This window comes from Triticum urartu, chromosome 7A (genome assembly GCF_056163025.1).
Source record: "Triticum urartu cultivar PI428250 chromosome 7A, HENAU_Tu73, whole genome shotgun sequence".
In the NCBI taxonomy this organism is placed as follows: Eukaryota; Viridiplantae; Streptophyta; class Magnoliopsida; order Poales; family Poaceae; genus Triticum; species Triticum urartu.
Genome location: NC_141879.1, coordinates 23258171 through 23282644, shown reverse-complemented (window position 1 = coordinate 23282644; position 24474 = coordinate 23258171). Strand labels below are relative to the sequence as shown.

Genomic DNA, 24474 nt, shown 5'->3' with positions numbered 1-24474 from the left:
TGCCTTCAGATCTGTGATAGAAGGTGTACCCAATAGTCTCCTTTGGGTATCCTATGAAGACACATTTCTCCGATTTGGGTTCGAGCTTATCAGGTTGAAGCTTTTTCACATAAGCATCGCAGCCCTAAACTTTAAGAAACGACAACTTTGGTTTCTTGCCAAACCATAGTTCATAAGGGGTCGTCTCAACGGATTTTGATGGTGCCCTATTTAACGTGAATGCGGCCGTCTCTAATGCATAACCCCAAAACGATAGCGGTAAATCAGTAAGAGACATCATAGATCGCACCATATCTAGTAAAGTACGATTACGACGTTCGGACACACCATTACGCTGTGGTGTTCCGGGTGGCGTGAGTTGCGAAACTATTCCACAATTTTTCAAATGTACACCAAACTCGTAACTCAAATATTCTCCTCCACGATCAGATCGTAGAAACTTTATTTTCTTGTTACGATGATTTTCAACTTCACTCTGAAATTCTTTGAACATTTCAAATGTTTCAGACTTGTGTTTCATTACGTAGATATACCCATATCTTCTTAAGTCATCTGTGAAGGTGAGAAAATAACGATATCCGCCACGAGCCTCAATATTCATCGGAGCACATACATCGGTATGTATGATTTCCAACAAATCTGTTGCTCTCTCCATAGTACCGGAGAACGGTATTTTAGTCCTCTTGCCCAAGAGGCACGGTTCGCAAGTACCAATTGATTCATAATCAAGTGGTTCCAAAAGTCCATCAGTATGGAGTTTCTTCATGCGCTTTACACCGATATGACCTAAACGACAGTGCCACAAATAAGTTGCACTTTCATTATCAACTCTGCATCTTTTGGTTTCAACATTATGAATATGTGTATCACTACTATCGAGATTCATCAAAAATAGACCACTCTTCAAAGGTGCATGACCATAAAAGATATTACTCATATAAATAGAACAACCATTATTCTCTGATTTAAATGAATAACTGTCTCGAATTAAACAAGATCCAGATATAATGTTCATGCTCAACGCTGGCACCAAATAACAATTATTTAGGTCTAATATTAATCCCGAAGGTAGATGTAGAGGTACGTGCCGACCGCGATCACATCGACTTTGGAACCGTTTCCCACGCGCATCGTCACCTCGTCCTTTGCTAGTGTCCGCTTATTTCGTAGTCCCTGTTTCGAGTTGCAAATATTAGCAACAGAACCAGTATCAAATACCAAGGTGCTACTGTGAGCTCTAGTAAGGTACACATCAATAACATGTATATCACATATACCTTTGTTCCCCTTGCCATCCTTCTTATCCGCCAAATACTTGGGGCAGTTCCGCTTCCAGTGACCAGTCTGCTTGCAGTAGAAGCACTCAGTTTCAGGCTTAGGTCCAGACTTGGGTTTCTTCTCCTGAGCAGCAACTTGCTTGCTGTTCTTCTTGAAGTTACCCTTCTTCTTCCCTTTGCCCTTTTTCTTGAAACTGGTGGTCTTGTTAACCATCAACACTTGATGCTCCTTCTTGATTTCTACCTCCGCTGCTTTCAGCATTGCGAAGAGCTCGGGAATAGTCTTATTCATCCCTTGCATATTATAGTTCATCACGAAGCTCCTGTAGCTTGTTGGCAGTGATTGGAGAATTCTGTCAATGACGCAATCATCTAGAAGATTAACTCCCAATTGAATCAAGTGATTATTATACCCAGACATTTTGAGTATATGCTCACTGACAGAACTGTTCTCCTCCATCTTGCAGCTATAGAACTTATTGGAGACATCATATCTCTCAATTCGGGCATTTGCTTGAAATATTAACTTCAACTCCTGGAACATCTCATATGCTCCATGACGTTCAAAACGTCGTTGAAGTCTCGATTCTAAGCCGTAAAGCATGGCACACTGAACTATCGAGTAGTCATCAGCTTTGCTCTGCCAGACGTTCATAACATCTGGTGTTGCTCCAGCAGCAGGCCTGGCACCCAGCGGTGCTTCCAGGACGTAATTCTTCTGAGCAGCAATGAGGATAATCCTCAAGTTACGGACCCAGTCCGTGTAATTGCTACCATCATCTTTCAACTTTGCTTTCTCAAGGAACGCATTAAAATTCAACGGAACAACAGCATGAGCCATCTATCTACAATCAACATAAACAAGCAAGATACTATCAGGTACTAAGTTCATGATAAGTTTAAGTTCAGTTAATCAAATTATTTAAGAACTCCCACTTAGATGGACATCCCTCTAATCCTCTGAGTGATCACGTGATCCAAATCAACTAAACCATAACCGATCATCACGTGAGATGGAGTAGTTTTCAATGGTGAACATCGTTATGTTGATCATATCTACTATATGATTCACGCTCGACCTTTCGGTCTCCATGTTCCGAGGCCATATCTGCATATGCTAGGCTCGTCAAGTTTAACCTGAGTATTCTGCGTGTGCAAAACTGGCTTGCACCCGTTGTAGATGGACGTAGAGCTTATCACACCCGATCATCACGTGGTGTCTGGGCACGACGAACTTTGGCAACGGTGCATACTCAGGGAGAACACTTCTTGATAATTTAGTGAGAGATCATCTTATAATGCTACCGTCAATCAAAGCAAGATAAGATGCATAAAAAGATAAACATCACATGCAATCAATATAAGTGATATGATATGGCCATCATCATCTTGTGCTTGTGATCTCCATCTCCGAAGTCCCGTCATGATCACCATTGTCACTGGCGCGACACCTTGATCTCCATCGTAGCATCGTTGTCGTCTCGCCAATCTTATGCTTCTACGACTATCGCTACCGCTTAGTGATAAAGTAAAGCATTACATCGCGATTGCATTGCATACAATAAAGCGACAACCATATGGCTCCTGCCAGTTGCCGATAACTCGGTTACAAAACATGATCATCTCATACAATAAAATTCAGCATCATGCCTTGACCATATCACATCACAACATGCCCTGCAAAAACAAGTTAGACGTCCTCTACTTTGTTGTTGCAAGTTTTACGTGGCTGCTACGGGCTTAAGCAAGAACCAATCTCACCTACGCATCAAAACCACAACGATAGTTCGTCAAATAGACTACGTTTTAACCTTCGCAAGGACCGGGCGTAGCCACACTTGGTTCAACTAAAGTTGGAGAGACAGTCGCCCGCAAGCCACCTGTGTGCAAAGCACGTCGGGGGAACCGGTCTCGCGTAAGCGTACGCGTAAGGTTGGTCCGGGTCGTCTCGTCCAACAATACCGCCGAACCAAAGTATGACATGCTGGTAGGCAGTATGACTTATATCGCCCACAACTCACTTGTGTTCTACTCGTGCATATAACATCAACATATAAAACCTAGGCTCGTATGCCACTGTTGGGGAACGTAGTAATTTCAAAAATTTCCTACGCACACGCAAGATCATGGTGATGCATAGCAACGAGAGGGGAGAGTGTAGCCTACGTACCAACGCAGACCGACTGCGGAAGCGATCACACAACGTAGAGGAAGTAGTCGTACGTCTTCTTCCCGATCCGACCGATCCAAGCACCGTTACTCCGGCACCTCCGAGTTCTTAGCACACGTACAGCTCGATGACGATCCCCGGGCTCTGATCCAGCAAAGCTTCGGGGAGGAGTTCCGTCAGCACGACGGCGTGGTGACGATCTTGATGTTCTACCGACGCAGGGCTTCGCCTAAGCACTACAACGATATGATCGAGGTGGAATATGGTGGCAGGGGGCACCGCACACGGCTAAGGAACGATCTCAATGATCAACTTGTGTGTCTAGAGGTGCCCCCTGCCTCCGTATATAAAGGAGCCAAGGGGGAGGGGTGCGGCCAGCCCTATGGAGGCGCAGGAGGAGTCCTACTCCAACCGGGAGTAGGACTCCCCCCCCCCAATCCTATTCCAAATAGGATTCCCAAGGGGGAAAGAGAGAGAGAGAGAGAGAGAGAGAGAGAGAGAGAGAGAGGTGGCCGGCCACCTCTCCTAGTCCTAATAGGACTAGGGGAGGGGGGAGGCGTGCAGCCCACTATGGGCAGCCCCTTTCACATTTCCACTAAAGCCCAATAAGGCCCATATGGCTCCCGGGGGGTTCCGGTAACCTCCCGGTAATCCGGTAAAATCCCGATTTCACCAGGAACACTTCCGATATCCAAACATAGGCTTCCAATATATCAATTTTTATGTCTCGACCATTTCGAGACTCCTCGTCATGTCCGTGATCACATCCGGGACTCCGAACAACCTTCGGTACATCAAAATGCATAAACTCATAATAACTGTCATCGTAACGTTAAGCGTGCGGTCCCTACGGTTCGAGAACAATGTAGACATGACCGAGACACATCTCTGGTCAATAACCAATAGCGGGACCTGGATGCCCATATTGGCTCCTACATATTCTACGAAGATCTTTATCGGTCAGACCGCATAACAACATACGTTGTTCCCTTTGTCATCGGTATGTTACTTGCCCGAGATTCGATCGTCGGTATCCAATACCTAGTTCAATCTCGTTACTGGCAAGTCTCTTTACTCGTTCCGTAATACATCATCCTGCAACTAACTCATTAGTTGCAATGCTTGCAAGGCTTATGTGATGTGCATTACCGAGAGGGCCCAGAGATACCTCTCCGACAATCGGAGTAACAAATCCTAATCTCGAAATACGCCAACCCAACATCTACCATTGGAGACACCTGTAGAGCTCCTTTATAATCACCCAGTTACGTTGTGACATTTGGTAGCACACAAAGTGTTCCTCCGGCAAACGGGAGCTGCATAATCTCATAGTCGTAGGAACATGTATAAGTCATGAAGAAAGCAATAGCAACATACTAAACGATCGGGTGCTAAGCTAATGGAATGGGTCATGTCAATCAGATCATTCAACTAATGATGTGACCTCGTTAATCAAATAACAACTCTTTGTTCATGGTTAGGAAACATAACCATCTTTGATTAACGAGCTAGTCAAGTAGAGGCATACTAGTGACACTCTGTTTGTCTATGTATTCACACATGTATTATGTTTCCGGTTAATACAATTCTAGCATGAATAATAAACATTTATCATGATATAAGGAAATAAATAATAACTTTATTATTTTCTCTAGGGCATATTTCCTTCAGTTATTTCCTCCGAGAAGGGCCTGAACTCGTAATCCTCGTGTGCTTACAACTCCTCCATAGCTAAGATCTAGCCTCTCCATACACACCCCCCTACATCACTGTCAGAGTTAGAACCACGACAGTTGGCGCCCACCGTGGGGCATGGCGTCTATCGAGCCATGATGCAGATGGTTATTTCTTCTACCACTAGCGGAACATCTGTTCCGGCTGGTGCCCTCTATTTGGTTTGATCCAGTGGCGGAGCCAGAACTTTTGTGAAGCCTGGGTGAATTTGAGCTGAGTGTCTAAGCTAGAAATCAAAATCGGGTGTTCGGATACGCAATATATAAAACAACATCAAAGTTTCAAACCACAAATCCATATTAATGATGTAGTGAAAATATAACCATAGAAATCAAACAAATGTAATTTTAAAGTAAAATAATTTAATATGTACTCCCTCCATTTCAAAATAAGTTTTACTGATTTTGTACTAAATTAGAACAAATTTTGAACTAGATCAGTGACACTTATTTTGGAACGGAAGAAGTATTTATTTGGTTTCATAGGGCAAAATGAAGTTGAGACTTGAAAACATTAAGTTATAAACCAGGGCTGCAACCAAACTCATCATATTACCGGCGGAAATATAACTAAACAAATTACCATTCAAAAATCCTAAAAGACACTAGAAGATAAAAAGAATGACTTGTAATTCACATATTGTTATTTGCGAATATATTCAAAATAGAGAGCTTGCAACCATCTCACAAGGCAATATGAGATGGTGGTTGTGGCTCTATTTATGTTTTCGATTGCATACCACTCACATTTTCACTGCCAAGAACCTCCATATCTCTCAAATATAATAATTTGAAATTTGAAATTAACATCAACTATCTAAAACAAATCCCTAAACAAAGGATTAAGCTCATAAAAGTGGTAATCATCCCCAATGGCCAATTCCCGTCGCCGTGACCTCAAAATAAGTCTACTAATCTCACATAATTACGAAGACGGGGACAAGCAGCCGCTGATGCAAACCGTTCCTCGGAATCACGCTTGGATGCTCTCCGGCTCCGTCCCCACCGCCGGCGGCTCGCCCAGGCCAGCCTACGCTCGCTGACGACCTGTCTCTGTCTCTAATCGATCGAGGATGCCGCCGTTTCGAACAGAAGCTAAACGAACGAACGCCCCTCAAAGAAAAAGAAAAGAAGCTAAACGGACGAGGGGTCGCAGGGAGGTGGAGCGATCAACTGATCGTTGCCTTCTCGTTTCGAGTAAAAAAACAATCGAACCGAACAAGTAGGCCTGTCTCACGTGGGTACTAGTGGCCCATCCGTCAGTGTTTAATTAAATAGTAATTAATTAGTACTGTTGACTAGAGAGAAAATGGAAGCCCATTGGCCAGCTGCTCGCTGCCCGGGTAAACCACCCTGCGAGGAGTATTTTCCCTGTTTTGATAGAGCCATCGTAGCATGTAGCACAGCTCGCGAGCCCGGGCAACTGCCCAAGCTAGCTGGGCGGTGGCTCCGCCACTGGTTTGATCTTCATCTTCTAACACATTTTCTATACTGTTCATCTGCACAACGAGCAAAGCATCGCAAGCAAAAGGAAAACGTACATCCATCCAAGCACGTACAAGGAGAACTATCAGCCTTCAGGTTGGCTGGCCTCCCATCCGCATGAGCTGATCACTTGAATTGGCGCGAAAGCAAGAAACCGACTGCGCCTTCACGGACGACCACCGGCGCCATCCGCCACGTCGTCACCTTCGACCTTGTCACAGCCGCGTGCGGTCGTCGTCGTCTCCAACCTCAGCACAGCTGACTGCGCCTCCACGGACGACCTCCGGCGCCATCCACCCCGTCGTCGTCCCCGACCTCGGCACCGCCGACTGCGCCTCCGCGCGCAGCCACTAGCGGCGTCCGCGTCATCATCGTCTCCAACCCAGTCGCTGAGCCACACACACTTCCGTCGTCGCCGTTCACCTCGCCGTCGACTCCGGCCTCGTGTTCTCGGCTGCTCGCCGGGAACCTCCGCGGTGGCAGTGCGGGCAGGCAGCGCTCCTGCCTCCGGTGCCAGTCGTCTGCGACGGTCTCGGTGGTGGAGGCGCGCTGCGGCGGCCTCGGCCGTTGCCTGCCTCCGGTGCCAGTCGTCTGCGACGGTCTCGGTGGTGGAGGCGCGCTGCGGCGGCCTCGGCCGTTGCCTGCCTCCGGTGCCAGTCGTCTGCGACGGTCTCGATGGTGGAGGCGCGCTGCGGCGGCCTCGGCCGTTGCCTGCCTCCGGTGCCAGTCGTCTGCGACGGTCTCGATGGTGGAGGCGCGCTGCGGCAGCGACGGCCGTTCGGGATTGAGGCAATAAATGGCTGGTAAGTGCTTGCATAACGTGGGCCACCTAATCAAGCATTAACTGCATGCAGGGAAAACGAAATCAGAAGGACATTTCCGGATCTCCCACACGTACGCGGCTTCACCGGCAATCATTAAATGCACGCCTATAAACGTCGGTCTCATAATTCCGCCAAGGATTGACCGCTTCGTTAAGGTAATCGCCTTATTAACCGGCCAATTGATGGAGATTATTAATCGCCTTATTAACCGCCAAGGATATCTAATTGCTTCCAACAACCCACCGATTCCGCACCAGTAAATTCATGCATGCATGCATGTATAACCGTTCGGCCTTCAACTTCGCGGCCGTACTTGCAATTAACTTGCAGGGTCACCCGATGGATTTTTCAGTCGGTATAAAGCCACTCAGACACAGACTCAAGTTCACTCGGCCTCGAACCCGAATTCACTCGAACGGATTGCTCATCCAGTACCTGAGCGCAAGCCAGAGGACAAGGCGCGTCATCACTTCGCGGGACATGTTTATATTGCTTGAACGCGCCGTGCATCAACACTTCATGCGACACGTCATTTGGATGCCCCGAGCGTTGCGACTCGACGGGACATGTTTACATCACTCGGACGCCCCGCGCGTCGCCACTTAGCGGAACACGTCTAAATCACTCGAACGCCCCGCTCGTCGCCACTCCACGGGACGCGTCTACTTCACTCCGACGCCCCGCGTGCCTCGCCACTCAGCGGGACGCATCTACTCCATTCGGTCGCTCCGTGCATCGTCACTCGATTGGTCACCTCATAACCATTTGACCGCCCCGCGCGTCGCCATCGGTTAGTCACCTCATAACCATTCGGCCGCCCCGCACGTCGCCATCGGTTGGTCACCTCATAACCATTCGACCGTCCCGCGCGTCGCCATCGGTTGGTCACCTCATAACCATTCGGCCGCCCCGTGCGTCGCCATCGCCAAAATCCCCCAGTGGGTGACTTAGCGGCGAATCTGTTTCGCCTAAGTTCAAAAATCCTACCGAGTGGAGAGCAAACCTCCCACTCGGGGGGCTTAGCTGCGGTCCAGTACTCGCCTAAGTTTGAAAAAACCCTACCGAGTGGAGAGCAAACCTCATAACCATTCGGCCGCCCCGCGCGTCGCCATCGGTTGATCACCTCATAACCATTCGGCCGCCCCGCGTCGCCATCGGTTGGTAACCTCATCACCACTCGGCCGCCACGCGCGTCGCCATCGGTTGGTCACCTCATAACCATTCGGCCGCCCCGCGCTTCGCCATCGGTTGGTAACCTCACCACCACTCGGCCGCCCCGCGCGTCGCCAATCGGTTGATAACCTTATAACCACTCGGCCGCCCCGCGCGTCGCCATCGGTTGGTCACCTCATCACCACTCGGGCGCCCCGTGCGTCGCCATCGCCAAAATCACCCACTGGGTGTAACACCCAGTGGGTGTACAGATACAAAGATCTTCAGAAAAGAGATTCTTCAAACAGCATATCATAACAGACCAAGTGTTGAGTCGACTGACCTGGACGTTGCTCTGAAGAGCCGAGCTCGCGTCATAAGCTGCTTGGCTGGCCTCCCGAGCCACCTTCACTTGCTCCATCATGATCCCCGCCTGGCGTATAGCCTCTTTTGCGGCAGCCGCTTGGTCCTCAGGGATGGGGTACGCGGCAAAAAGCGAAGGCGGATCCGCAGTCGACGTCGAAGGCCGCACACTCGTCAGAGGAATGGCGAAAGTCACAGAAGCCCGAGTGGTGTCACCACCATCCCGAGCTACGGCCTCAGACGCCAGAGCAGATTGGGGGGTCTTGTCAGCCGACGCCCTCTTGTTCCTCCTCACTCTCAGCGGTTCGTTGTCGTCGTCATCCGGGAGGTCGATAACATGAGGAGGGGATACAAGGAAAACATTCAATCGACCAGAGTTGCAATAAATGTTCAGTCGACTCAAAGCGGAACGTCAGTGATCGTACCAGGGTTGGAGGTAACAGCATCCTCCATCTCTTGGTTGTCGTCCTTGGCGGAGATCTCAGAAGTAGCAGCGCTGCAAATCTCGAAAGTCAGTCAGTTGGCTCAATGAATCGACCAAGGATTTGTCCACGGTCGACGAAGGAAAGCAAGTTTTATTATTACCCGGAAATGGTAGGGACAGCCATCTTCATCTTGGGCAGAGCCTTGGGCGGCATGGACGGCGTCGCGCGTGGGTACTTGGGAGCCTTTCCAGTCGGCGTAGGAGAAGAGGTCCGAGGGAGTTTCGACGACTGCCCAACAGGAACAGTCGCCTTACCACGTTCCCGCGCTGGATCGTGTGTGAGCTTGGATCGCCTCTCCGGGCAGGGGGGTTCAACCTCCTCCTCCTCCTCTTCGCTGGAGTCGACGTCGTCGCCTCCCTCTCCTTCGCCGTCGGACTCCCACTCGCCTTGATTGTCTCCGCTCTCACCTCCGCTCGCCTCCCCTTCCTCAGTTGGCTCCTGTGCCCCGTTGGGCGTCGAGTACATCTCAGTAGTCGCCTGAAAAACAACAGACAAGACAAAAGTCAATCGACCAACTCAAAGAAGACCAATGAAGAAAACAAGATCTCAGTCGGGAGCATAAAGACATACATGGTCCACTCATACGAGTTGTCGAGTGGAATTACCCTCCTGGCTCCTCGGGGGTTGTCCTTGTTCCCTGTGATGCTCGACAACCACCCCTCCAGCATCTCATCGGTGACCTCCTCCGGGTGGATCCGAGTGGTGTCGTCGAGACCCGAGTACAGCCACATCGGGTGGTCACGAGCCTAGAGCGGCTGGATGTGCCTCCGAAGGAAGACCTCCAGCAGGTCCATACCAGTCACGCCCTCGCGGACAAGCTCAACCACTCGACCAGCCAGCACTTTGACTTGGGCCTTTTCTTCCGGCGTCACTTTCAGAGAAGCAGGTTTTTCAGCTCGGTCGAGAGAGAAAGGGGGAAGACCAGTCGACTGTCCTGGGGTCGCCTGGTCTTGACAGTAAAACCAGGTCGCCTGCCAACCGCGGACCGACTCCGGGAAAGTGATAGATGGAAAACAACTCTTTCCTCTCGTCTGGATCGCCAGGCCCCCGCACAGCTGGATCACCTGCGTCCTTTCATCACTCGACTTGGCCTTCTTGACCGAGTGAAGAAATATAGCTACAGCAACACAATGTAAAGACTACAGTCGACTGCTAGCAGTCCACCGTAGTCTCGGGGACTACACCCAGTGGGTGCACTTAGCGTGCCCCCACTCGTCCAAGAATTGGCAAACACACCCAGTGGGTGTACAGATACAAAGATCTTCGGAAAAGAGATTCTTCAAACAGCATATCATAACAGACCAAGTGTTGAGTCGACTGACCTGGACGTTGCTCTGAAGAGCCGAGCTCGCGTCATAAGCTGCTTGGCTGGCCTCCCGAGCCACCTTCACTTGCTCCATCATGATCCCCGCCTGGCGTATAGCCTCTTTTGCACCCCTGTTATTCACACACGCATAATTCAATCGACCGCCTCCGGGCACCGAGACGTAGGGTTGTTACTTCCTCCGAGAAGGGCCTGAACTCGTAATCCTCGTGTGCTTACAACTCCTCCATAGCTAAGATCTAGCCTCTCCATACACACCCCCCTACATCACTATCGGAGTTAGAACCACGACAGTTGGCGCCCACCGTGGGGCGGGAATCTTATCGCCTAGTTGGAGAAGTTGCGATCTTTTCCGATCCCTTTGATCATGGTTTCTTGCGGAGTTTTGGTGGAGGGCCGCGAGATCCGTCTCGGCATGCTCACGTTCATCGCCGACGACTCCGCCTGGCTTCAGGAGGCACCACTCGACATCGACGTGCTCCCCGTCCGCGGTGCGACGCACTTCCGCGCATGCATTCGTGGCGTCCTCCTGCGGCAGCCGTCGACCCAGTATCAGTCGGCCCCCGTGTCGTCTCCCCGCCCTGTCTCCCACCAGCGCAAGCGCTCCGGTCGGTCGAGACTTCAGCGGTGGGTGAGGCATGCCGTGGCCCGACAGTCGGCAGCCCCACAAGTCGCGGCAATCGAGCCCGACGAATCCCTCTACGGCCGGTTCGACCTGTCGACTGGCTCTGCGGAGACCGCATCCGAGTGCGACAGCAGCGACCCAGCGGCTGAGGTTCTGGCGGTCGATGGAACACACAGTCCTCCCGGTTTCCCTCGCGCTGATGGAGGCACGGGTGGGGGCGACCCGTCGCATCCCCATGATGAGTATCTCCCCGAACCTCTCACGTCATTGCAGCGAGAGGAGCTTCGCCGCCGGAACATGGGCGCACTCCACACTCCTATTGTCGGAGAAACTCCCGAGGCCCGGGCCTTGGAGGACGCGCGCTTGGCTAACCTGACCGAGCGCACTCGACTGGAGAATCTACAGTGAATACTCGACGAGCAAGCGCGTCAGCGAGCTCCCGAGTCCAGTCGACGTCAGCAGGCTCCCGAGTCCAGTCGACGTCAGCTCTTCCCGTCGCTGCAGGTATATCGAACCCCAGTTCAGAATTTGGCCGTTGCGGCCCGTATAGCAGAATCAATTCAGCCCTCCCAGTCGGAGGCTGGCAGGGGCTTGTTGCAGATCAGAGCGTTGCTCCGGGCGGCGGGAAACCAGAATTCCGCTGTTTCTTAGTCGCGGAATAGGATCCACAGTCGATCCGTGGCAACGGACACAGTCCAGTCGGCTCACAGCCCGAGATCGCCCCCGAGGCGTGAGGGACGTGGAGACCGGCACGATCAGTACAGAAGAAATGAGCAGTATGATCACCGATCCGATCGTGATGATCGACGTCGAGTGCCAACCCCTCCCCCAAGGAGTGGGTCGTATGCGCCTCGACGGCAAGATGATAGACTCCCTCATAGTTTTGGGCAGAGGATTCCAGTCGACCCCAGGGACCCAGGCTTTGATGCGAGATCCATCCTTGTTCAAGGTTTGGTTGACAGGAACAGAGCTCATCGAGAAGGCCACAACAGAGATGCGCCTGCCAGCAGCAGAGTACATGCTTCGGGGCCAGAGTGTTTCAGTCGAGCCATCAGAGCCGCAGTGATTCCTCCCAACTTCAGGCTGGCGACTGGAGTTAGCAAGTTCACCGGCGAATCTAAGCCTGACACTTGGCTCGAAGATTACCGAGTGGCTGTATAGATTGGCGGTGGCAATGATGAGGTGGCCATGAAGCATTTGCCTCTCATGTTAGAGGGCTCAGCCAGAGCGTGGCTAAATCAGTTGGCACCCAGCAGCATCTACACTTGGGAGGACCTCTCCCGAGTGTTTGTCACAACCTTTGCAAGCGACCCGCAGGCCTTACAGAATTGCGGTCTTGCGTGCAGAAGCCGAATGAAACTCTGAGGGATTACATCCAGAGGTGGATCACATTGCATCACACAGTTGAGAATGTGCCAGACCATCAAGCAGTTTGTGCCTTTAAGGAAGGCGTTAAATACAGAGAATTGAATCTGAAGTTCGGTCGAACTGGAGAGATGTCTCTGAATCGAATGATGGAGATTGCCACCAAATACGCTAATGGTGAAGACGAAGATCGACTCCGGAGTGGCAAGCACAAGGCAGTCGCCCAAGAAACCGGAGGGAACTCCAGTCGGAAGCAGAAGCAGAAGGCCGAGCTAGCCGCCCCTGGGGAGGCCCTGGCCGTAACCCAGGGAAAGTTCAAGGGAAAACCCAAGGGACCCTGGAAGCCCAAGAAAGTCAAGGATCAGGATGGGAATGATGTTTTGGATCTGCCATGTCACATCCACACCAAGAAAGATGAAGAGGGTAATTTTATTTACCCAAAGCATACCACTCGACAGTGCCGGCTCCTGATCCAGCAGTTTCAGGGCAAGCAGTCCAAAGACAAGGAAAAGGAGTCAGACAGGGTTGAGGACAAGGAAGATAGTGACGACGGATATGGTTGCTCCGGCAACGCCCAGTTATCTGAAGTGGTCTCAGACTGCCATCACATTCGACCAGTCTGATCACCCAACGCACATTGCCACCCCTGGGAGGCAAGCTTTGGTGGTCGACCCAGTTGTCGAAGGCACTCGACCGACCAAAGTCCTGATGGATGGTGGCAGTGACCTGAACATACTGTATGCTGAAACTTTGAAAGGAATGGGCATTCCGATGTCCAGGCTCAGTACCAGCAACATGAGCTTTCACGGAGTCATTCCTGGCAAGAAAGCCGAATCACTCGGCCAGATTGCTCTTGATGTGGTTTTCGGTGATTCAAAGAATTACCGCAAAGAAAAGTTGACATTCGAGGTTGTGGACTTCCAAAGTGCTTATCATGCCATTTTGGGCAGGCCAGCTTATGCACGCTTCATGGCTCGACCGTGTTACGTGTATCTCAAACTGAAGATGCCTGGCCCCAAAGGTGTGATCACTGTTACAGGCAACCGAAAGAAAGCAGAAGAGTGTTTTTAGAAAGGCTCAAAGATAGCTGATGCTCAGATGGCAGTGGTCGAGCTGCAAGAGTACCAGAAGACTGCTGATCCGAGTGAATTGCTACGAGCCAAGAAGCCTGCTTCAGAATCAGCTTTTCAGTCGTCCGGTGAAACAAAGTCAGCCCACATTCACCCGACCGACCCCGATGCTGCCCCGACTCACATCTCAACGACGCTCGACTCCAAATAGGAAGAAGCGCTCGTCCAGCTCCTCCGTGAGAACTGGGACATCTTCGCATGGAAACCCTCTGACATGCCTGGAGTTCCCAGAGAGCTGGCTGAGCACCGTCTACGAGTCGACCCAAAATTCAAGCATGTGAAGGAACATCTTCGACGGTCCGCCGTCCAGAAGAAGCAAGCCATTGGCGAGGAGGTGGCTCGGCTCTTAGCGGCGGAGTTCATCCGAGAGATTTACCACTCCGAGTGGCTCGCCAATGTCGTCATGGTCCCCAAGAAGGACAAGTCACTTCGCATGTGCATTGATTTCAAGCATATCAATCAGGCCTGCCTGAAAGATCATTTTCCTCTCCCTCGCATCGACCAAATAGTCGACTCGACTGCGGAGTGCGAGAGATTGTCTTTTCTAGATGCCTATTCCGGGTACCATCAGATCCGTCTGTATGGACCCGACGAGATCAAAACAGCTTTCATCACTCCATTCGGATGCTTCTGTTACGTCACCATGCCGTTCGGCCTCAAGAACGCCGGAGCCACGTTCATGAGAATGATTCAGAAGTGTTTACTCACTCAAATCAGTCGGAATGTGGAGGCATACATGGGTGATATTGTGGTCAAGTCACGGAAAGGTTCCGACCTGCGGACTGACCTTGCTGAAACCTTTGCCAACCTCAGGAGGTATGATATCAAGCTCAATCCATCAAAGTGCACATTCGGAGTTCCAGGTGGAAAGTTACTCGGTTTTCTCGTTTCCGAACGGGGGATCGATGCCAATCCTGAAAAAGTTGGCACCATACTCCGGATGAAGCGTCCTGTACGCGTGCACGATGTCCAAAAGCTTACAGGCTGCTTGGCCGCTCTAAGTCGATTCATTTCTTGTTTCGGTGAAAAGGCGCCGCCTCTTTACCGACTGATGAAGAAGTCTGACAAGTTCGAGTGGACTCCAGAAGCTGATGCAGCATTTGCAGAGCTCAAAGCTCTGCTCTCCACCCAGCCGGTGCTTGCTGCCCCAATCAGCAAAGAGCCTCTGCTGCTTTACATTGCAGCCACAGGACAAGTTGTCAGTACAGTACTTACAGTCGAGCGGGAAGAAGAAGGAAAGGCCTTCAGAGTTCAGCGCCCAGTCTATTATGTGTCTGAAGTTTTGACCCCTTCAAAACAAAGATACCCTCACTACCAGAAGCTTGTATATGGGATTTATATGACCACGAAGAAGGTTGCACATTACTTCTCTGACCACTCCATTACAGTCGTCAGCGACGCCCCACTGTCAGAGATTCTGCATAACAGAGATGCAACTGGTCGAGTGGCCAAGTGGGCGATTGAACTCCTTCCCTTAGATATCAAGTTTGAAGCAAAGAAGGCTATCAAGTCCCAAGCAATTGCAGATTTCATCGCCGAGTGGATTGAACAGCAACTTCCGACTCAATTTCACTCGGAGCACTGGACCATGTTCTTCGATGGATCTAAGATGCTGAATGGTTCCGGTGCTGGGGTAGTATTAGTCTCCCCCCGAGGAGATAAGCTCAGATACGTTCTCCAGATTCACTTCGATTCCTCCAATAATGAAGCAGAATATGAAGCACTTTTATATGGGTTGCGCATGGCCATTTCACTCGGCGTCCGTCGCCTCATGGTCTATGGCGACTCAGATTTGGTGGTTAATCAGGTGATGAAGGAGTGGGACGTCAGAAGTCCGGCTATGACTGGTTATTGCAATGCAGTGAGGAAGCTAGAAAGGAAATTCAAGGGGATAGAGCTTCATCACATCCCCCGACTAAAAAATCAGGCAGCTGACGATTTGGCAAAGATAGGCTCCAAGAGAGAAGCCATTCCCAGCAACGTGTTCCTGGAACACATTCACTCGCCGTCAGTCCAAGAAGATCCTTTTACAGAAGAAGCCCCGCAGCCGAAAAGTGCCACAGATCCGACTGAAGTCGAAGTTCCTGCTGTGGTCGACCTAATCATGGAAGTCTTGGCAATCACTCCCAACCGGACGATACCATACATCGCGTATATCCTAAGGAAAGAACTCCCGGAGGACGAGGAAGAGGCTCGACAGATCGTCCGCCGATCCAAGGCCTTCACAGTCATAAAGGGACAGTTGTATAGAGAAAATGCGACTGGAATCGGCCAGAAGTGCATAACACCAGAAGAAGGTCAGATAATCCTTGATGATATCCACTCGGGGACCTGCGGTCACCATGCGTCCTCTCGGACCATTGTGGCTAAAGCATACCGAGCGGGATTTTACTGGCCAAGAGCGAATGAGATGGCAAAAGAGATAGTCAACAAGTGTGGAGGCTGCCAGTTCTACTCCAACATGTCACACAAGCCTGCATCAGCCCTGAAGACCATTCCACTCGTCTGGCCCTTTGCTGTCTGGGGACTAGACATGGTTGGTCCACTGAGAACAGGCAGGAGCGGTTTCACTCATGTGCTTGTGGCAGTCGACAAATTTACCAAATGGATTGAAGCTAAGCCCATCAAAAATCTTGATGCTTGCACTGCTATCAGTTTCGTTAGAGGGCTAACATTCAGATATGGAGTCCCACATAGCATCATCACTGACAATGGGTCAAACTTTGATTCGGACAAGTTCAGAGCTTTTTGCGCCTCTCAAGGCACACGAGTCGACTACGCATCGGTCGCCCATCCCCAGTAGAATGGACAAGCTGAAAGGGCAAATGGTCTGATTCTCAAAGGACTAAAGCCTCGACTGATGCGTGATCTCAAGCACGCTGCAGGTGCTTGGGTCGACGAGCTTCCGTCAGTACTGTGGGGATTGAGGACCACCCGAACCGGTCGACTGGAAGAACTCCGTTCTTTCTGGTTTATGGAGCCGAAGTAGTTCTGCCGAGTGATCTTCTTCACAACGCACCCCGAGTCAAACTTTATACCGAAGATGAAGCAGAACAAGCCCGACAAGACGCAGTCGACCTCCTAAAAGAAGAGAGGGAGATGGCCATGATCAGATCGACCATTTATCAGCAAGACTTGCGTCCATTCCACGCCAGAAATGTGAAGAGTCGAGCCTTCCAAGAAGGAGATTTGGTCCTTCGAGTGGATCAACAGAAACCACACAAGCTTGCTCCTACTTGGGAAGGCCCCTTCATCGTCACTAGAGTCCTCCACAATGGAGCATATCACCTCTACAATGTTGATCGCCAGATCGACGAGCCGCGATCTTGGAATGCGGAACTGCTCCGCCCCTTTTACACTTGAGTTCTCCCTTGGACGAGATGTAATAAGAAAAAATTTCTGCAGTTCATTTTTATCAAAGACAAGAGTGTTCCAATAATTGCTGTCACTTTTTGTTTGCATACGAAATCCCCCAGTGGGTGACTTAGCTGCGAATCCGTTTCGCCTAAGTATGATAAATCCTACCGAGTGGAGAGCCAGACTCCCACTCGGGGGTTTAGCTGCAGTCCAGTACTCGCCTAAGTTCTCCCACTAAGAGACTTAGCTGCAGTCAGACACTCGCCTAAGTTTGAAAAAATCCTACCGAGTGGAAAGCCAGACTCCCACTCGGGGGCTTAGCTGCAGTCCAGTACTCGCCTAAGTTCTCCCTCTAAGAGACTTAGCTGCAGTCAGACACTCGCCTAAGTTTGGAAAAATCCTACCGAGTGGAAAGCCAGACTCCCACTCGGGGGCTTAGCTGCAGTCCAGTACTCGCCTAAGTTCTCCCGCTAAGAGACTTAGCTGCAGTCAGACACTCGCCTAAGTTCGAAAAAATCCTACCGAGTGGAGAGCCAGACTCCCACTCGGGGGCTTAGCTGCAGTCCAGTACTCGCCTAAGTTCTCCCGCTAAGAGACTTAGCTGCAGTCAGGCACTCGCCTAAGTTTGAAAAATCCTACCGAGTGGAGAGCCAGACTCCCACTCGGAGGCTGGGCTGTAGCCCAGTGCTCGCCTAAGTGTTTAAAAATCCTACCGAGTGGAGAGAAAACCTCCCACTCGGGGGCTTAGCTGCAGCCCAGTGCTCGCCTAAGTGTTTAAAAATCCTACCGAGTGGAGAGCAAACCTCCCACTCGAGGGCTTAGCTGCAGCCCAGTGCTCGCCTAAGTGTTTAAAAATCCTACTGAGTGGAGAGCGAACCTCCCACTCGGGGGCTTAGCTGCAGCCCAGCGCTCGGCTAAGTGTTTAAAAATCCTACCGAGTGGAGAGCAAACCTCCCACTCGGAGGCTTAGCTGCAGCCCAGCGCTCGCCTAAGTGTTTAAAAATCCTACCGAGTGGAGAGCAAACCTCCCACTCGGAGGCTTAGCTGCAGCCCAGTGCTCGCCTAAGTACAGGACACAACCCAATCCGCAAGAGGTTACTCCACAAATACAAGGTTATTCCGAGTGAAGATCAAGTTCCACTCGACAGATCAAACCATGAAGATATTCAACGAGAAATCAAGTTCGGATAAAGCCTAAAAGGTCCCAGACCTCAGATCAAAGTACTCGAGCCCTCGGCTCGGCAGAGTTTAACGGTTACAAATCCACTCGGCATTCCGAGGCAAATTTAAGGCAGAGTTTAATGGTTACAAATCCACTCGGCATTCCGAGGCAAATTTAAAGTGAAGCATAAAAGTTTTTCATTCCTCGGGAGGAGGACTGGAAGGGGCGACGAACTCATCCAAGTCGATCCCGTCTGCAATACGAGTGGCAGCAGCGATGAAAGTCTCCATGAAGTCTTGAAAGTTGTGCTTCCTGGTATTGGCAACTTGGATGGCGGCCAGCTTTTCTTCTCGCGCCTCCTTGCAATGGACGCGGACCAGAGACAGAGCGACATCAGCACCACATCTAGCGGAAGATTTCTTCCATTCCGCCACTCGACCTGGGACTTCATTAAGTCGAGCCATCAGGGACTCGAGGTCGTTCTGAAGCGTCGTCCCAGGCCAGAGTGATGTGTCGATCCGCGACATCGCAACCTTCAGTCGAGCAAGATAGTCAACCACGCTGGCAATACGAGACTCCAGACGGAGCACGTTCATTGCAGCCTCGTCCTTCACAACAGAGTTAGCAGGGTCCAAGCCTGGCTCCACTCGACTGGTCTCCTCTTCAAAGTTCTGAAAGAATTCTGCAAACACGATTCAAGAATAAGACAGTGGCCCTACACAGACTTGGTAACTGCAAGACAGTCGGGGTAGAGTAATTACCTTCGAGCGACGAACAGCTTCTTGGCGAGTCCACCGAGATAAGCCTCCAGATCGTTCCTCTTTCCCGCCAGCTCACCCGCCTTGTCGTGCAGAGCCACGTTGTCGTTCTTCAGTCGGCTGACCTCTTGATTGGCTACCTCGAGAGCAGCTTTCAGTCTGGAGTTCTCCTGCTCAAGAGCTCCGACCGAAGCCATTTTCTCTTCAGCAAGCCTCGTTTTGTCCAAGACCTCCTTCTGTGCCTCTGCAAGATCTTGATCCTTCTTCTTCAGAGCTTCTTCCAGTTTATCTGCGGTACGTCGAGTGAAATCAACATCAAGAATGGACAAGGAAGAAAAGCCACTCGTCAAGAATGGAGAACCTCACCAGCCATACCTTTTGCTTCTTCTTGCGCCTTCTTCAAATTCTCCTGAGCAAGCTTCAAGTTAAGGTTGAGCTGGATTTGCTGATTCTCCAACTCAGTATAGCGAGCTACAAGTTCGCAGGATTTCTGTAAAAAGAAAAATCAGTCGACAGACGTCCACGATAAGTTGCTTCCGAGTAACTAAGAGACAATGATGACGTTTCTAAGACCACAGCCGAATCAAAAACATTCGACAGCAGTCTCGGGGACTACACCCAGTGGGTGCACTCAGCGTGCCCCCACTGTGAAAAAAAAAGTCGACTGCCCGCAGTCGACCGGATACAGTTCCATTTGACATGGCCTGACCAGACCGAGTGAAGAAATACAGCTACAACAACACAATGTAAAGACTACAGTCGACTGCCAGCAGTCCACCGTAGTCTCGGGGACTACACCCAGTGGGTGCACTTAGCGTGCCCCCACCCGTCCAAGAATTGGCAGACACACCCAGTGGGTGTACAGATACAAAGATCTTCGGAAAAGAGATTCTTCAAACAGCATATCATAACAGACCAAGTGTTGAGTCGACTGACCTGGACGTTGCTCTGAAGAGCCGAGCTCGCGTCATAAGCTGCTTGGCTGGCCTCCCGAGCCACCTTCACTTGCTCCATCATGACCCCCGCCTGGCGTATAGCCTCTTTTGCGGCAGCCGCTTGGTCCTCAGGGACGGGGTACGCGGCAAAAAGCGAAGGCGGATCCGCAGTCGACGTCGAAGGCCGCACACTCGTCAGAGGAATGGCGAAAGTCACAGAAGCCCGAGTGGTGTCACCACCATCCCGAGCTACGGCCTCAGACGCCAGAGCAGATTGGGGGGTCTTGTCAGCCGACGCCCTCTTGTTCCTCCTCACCCTCAGCGGTTCGTTGTCGTCGTCATCCGGGAGGTCGGTAACATGAGGAGGGGCTACAAGGAAAACATTCAATCGACCAGAGTTGCAATAAATGTTCAGTCGACTCAAAGCAGAACGTCAGTGATCGTACCAGGGTTGGAGGTAACAGCATCCTCCATCTCTTTGTCGTCGTCCTTGGCAGAGATCTCAGAAGTAGCAGCGCTGCAAATCTCGAAAGTCAGTCAGTTGGCTCAATGAATCGACCAAGGATTTGTCCACGGTCGACGAAGGAAAGCAAGTTTTATTATTACCCGGAAATGGTAGGGACAGCCATCTTCATCTTGGGCAGAGCCTTGGGCGGCTTGGACGGCGTCGCATGTGGGTACTTGGGAGCCTTTCCAGTCGGCGTAGGAGAAGAGGTCCGAGGGCGTTTCGACGACTGCTCAACAGGAGCAGTCGCCTTACCACGTTCCCGCGCTGGATCGTGTGTGAGCTTGGATCACCTCTCCGGGGGGGGAGTTCAACCTCCTCCTCCTCCTCTTCGCTAGAGTCGACGTCATCGCCTCCCTCTCCTTCGCCGTCGGACTCCCACTCGCCTTGATCGTCTCCGCTCTCACCTCCGCTCGCCTCCCCTTCCTCAGTTGGCTCCTGTGCCCCGTTGGGCGTCGAGTACATCTCAGTAGTCGCCTGAAAAACAACAGACAAGACAAAAGTCAATCGACCAACTCAAAGAAGACCAATGAAGAAAACAAGATCTCAGTCGGGAGCATAAAGACATACATGGTCCAGGTCATACGAGTTGTCGAGTGGAATTACCCTCCTGGCTCCTCGGGGGTTGTCCTTGTTCCCTGTGATGCTCGACAACCACCCCTCCAGCATTTCATCGGTGACCTCCGGGTGGATCCGAGTGGTGTCGTCGAGACCCGAGTACAGCCACATCGGGTGGTCACGAGCCTGGAGCGGCTGAATGCGCCTCCGAAGGAAGACCTCCAGCAGGTCCATACCAGTCACGCCCTCGCAGACAAGCTCAACCACTCGACCAGCCAGCACTTTGACTTGGGCCTTTTCTTCCGGCGTCACTTTCAGAGAAGCAGGTTTTTCAGCTCGGTCGAGAGAGAAAGGGGGAAGACCATTCGACTGTCCTGGGGTCGCCTGGTCTTGACAGTAAAACCAGGTCGCCTGCCAACCGCGGACCGACTCCGGGAAAGTGATAGATGGAAAACAACTCTTTCCTCTCGTCTGGATCGCCAGGCCCCCGCATAGCTGGATCACCTGCGTCCTTTCGTCACTCGACTTGGCCTTCTTGACCGATTGAGAACGGCAGGTAAAAATGTGCTTGAAGAGTCCCCAATGGGGGCGGCAACCCAAGAAACCCTCACACATGGAAATGAAAGCAGCAAGATATACGATGGAGTTGGGAGTGAAGTGGTGGAGCTGCGCTCCGAAGAAGTTCAGAAAGCTCCGGAAAAAAGGATGGGGCGGCAGAGAAAACCCGCGGTCGATATGGGTGGCTAGGAGCACGCACTCACCGGCGCGAGGCTGGGGTTCGATCTCTCTCCCCGGAAGACGCGCAGCTTCGTAGGGAATGACTCCCCCCTCGACCATGTCGTCGAGATCTTCTTGCCGGATCACCGACGGCACCCAGTCGCCCTGGATCCAGCCTCGGGGCAGAGCAGACCTTGAGGAAGATCCGCCCCGAGCAGACCTCTTCCCTTTCCCCTGCGCCGCCGCCTTCTTCGCGCGCTCCAGAGCGGATGTCTTGTCCTTCGCCATCGTCGCCGGCAAATCTCGCACGGGCCTGCGGCGCTAGGGTGAGAGCGGAGGTGGCGGAGGAACTTGCGAAGGGAGAGAGGAAGAAGAGAGCACTGTTTGGAAACCCCGAGCCGGCGACTTATAAGAGGCCGCTCCCGAGTGGCTGACTGGTAAGCCCAGGCTATCCAGTCAAATCCCGCAGCAGACGCGCGCGCAGTACGTGGCGAAAAAGGTGGCACGGGAATCGAGGAGCTTCCGCTTTATCACTTCCGATTACTGTGGCCGCTCCCGTCCCGCGCGCTTCCCGAAATCCGAATCCCGCGACATCCGCGTGCTGCAGAACAACTTGTCAAAACAGAAGACCCCGCTCGCGCCGACACTCGGTATGTCACAAGTAAAGAAATTCACTCGGCGAAAGGCCTGGAATGGATCAAGGCGACTGAAAGAGGTTGATGGCGTCATCCGTGACGATTGTCCAATACGAGGCACTCATTTAGCCCAAAGAACCAGTCGGAAAGATCCCCAACTCTTTCCCCATTCTAACCTCGATCCATTCGGAGGCTAATGATGAAGCTATGTACCTAGGGTAGGGGCACGGACCTGTCCAAAGAGCCCTACCCGAGGACATCCCTAGAAGAAGTCACCTTTCAATCGACTTGAAGGTATCCCACTTGACGGATTCAAGACACTCGACCATGAAGCTAGCCACTCGACCGCCAGGAGATCTGAAGTCACTCCGCAGGCAAACGGTCGGCTATTAAGTAGTCTTTATGGTCATTATAGCACTTTATTAGGGGCGTTACCAGTAACGCCCAACCTTAAATGTACCTTAAACCCTGCATTACTGAGGGCAAGAGAGGGCCGGCGAACTCTATATAAGCCACCCCCCTCCTCAGTATGAAGGGTTCGCACCCCTGTTATTCACACACGCATAATATCGACCGCCTCCGGGCACCGAGACGTAGGGCTGTTTCTTTCTCCGAGAAGGGCCTGAACTCGTAATCCTCGTGTGCTTACAACTCCTCCATAGCTAAGATCTAGCCTCTCCATACACACCCTCCTACATCACTGTCAGAGTTAAAACCACGACACCGGGCTTAAATTTATTGGGCCCTCGGTACCATGGAGGCCCAGTAATAATATTGAATGACTCGTCTTCGAGGCTAAAGCGGACAAAGCACGGCATGTCTGCAATCTCATCCGGACTCAAGTCTTCATACATGAGCGACTCATGGTCAACTGTCCAGATCAAGGAGCCCTTGAAGAAGGTTGCCGTTTGCATTGCTACGAAACAGAACGGCGGTCGTGTAACCGTCTCACGCCAACAGTCGTCCTTTCCAATGGTGAACACCTCCATCCCAAGAGCATCCTCGGCGAGACACTCGCGGTAGAAGAAGCGAGCGACCTTGTAGGCGTTGGTGCCATGATCCCGTCCGAAGCCAAACGCCTGGTGGCCTTCGGTTCCCCAGCGCCGACCCGATGTGACGATGTTGGGGCTCCAAGGCAGCACGACGGCCTGGCGCGTGGCCGGGTTTAGCACGCGCACGGTATCCTCTGCTGGCAGCATCACAAGCCCGTCGCAGTGCGCGAACCGGTGCCTTGCCCACTTGTCCTCCGCGGGGAACGATGAGGTGTCGTGCAAGAGGGCTGCCACGTCCGGCTTGCTCTCCTCCCACAGGTACAATCCCGGGGCAGAGACCTCGTGGCTGATCGTCCAACTCCAAGGTTCTGCGGCTTCGACGGTGATACGTGGTGTAATGAGTAGGCTGCACGGCTTCTTGTTTTGTTGGTGGAGCCGGTGGAGATGCGCCTGAGAGAAGGATGGATCGTCGGAGATGGTGGTGCGCCAGGCCTTGCAGACGCAGCTTAGACGCAACAGGGACTTTGCGGGCAGCCGGACCAGGATCTCCGACACGATCAGGTCGTGAGGCAGCAGGCTCGTCATCTTGGCTGTAGCTGGTTGACAATCCTCGGATGATTACTTCTCTTCTTCTTTGTGCTAACTGAAACAGCAGGCCGTCGTACCTCTGCCAAGTGCTACATTATGAGCGCTATAACCGCAAGTACTCCTATATACGAGCAGAGACTCAACCGTGTCTAAACCGAGTCGCACACGTGAACCAACTCAAAACTGCAACCTCGAAACTAACTCAAACTTTTTTTTTAAACCGAAACTAACTCAAACTTGCCTCCTGAAATTTGGCATGTCCAGGTTATTGGGCCTACTAATGATTGGAAAAACTAATTTTGTTTACCACAACATGGCAAACGTGGGACCACAC

General features: G+C 51.7%; 1 protein-coding gene across 1 annotated transcript in view; it reads right to left on the bottom strand.

Annotated features, from left to right (window-relative positions):
• Nucleotides 1-24137, bottom strand: part of LOC125518142 (F-box protein At5g10340-like) — a 30331-nt gene extending 6194 nt beyond the window's left edge. The window contains exon 1 of the mRNA XM_048683076.2: nt 23305-24137. Coding sequence (XP_048539033.2) covers nt 23305-24137 — 833 coding nt within the window. The remainder of the gene's footprint in view (nt 1-23304) is intronic.
• Between the last annotated feature and the right edge of the window lie 337 nt (nt 24138-24474).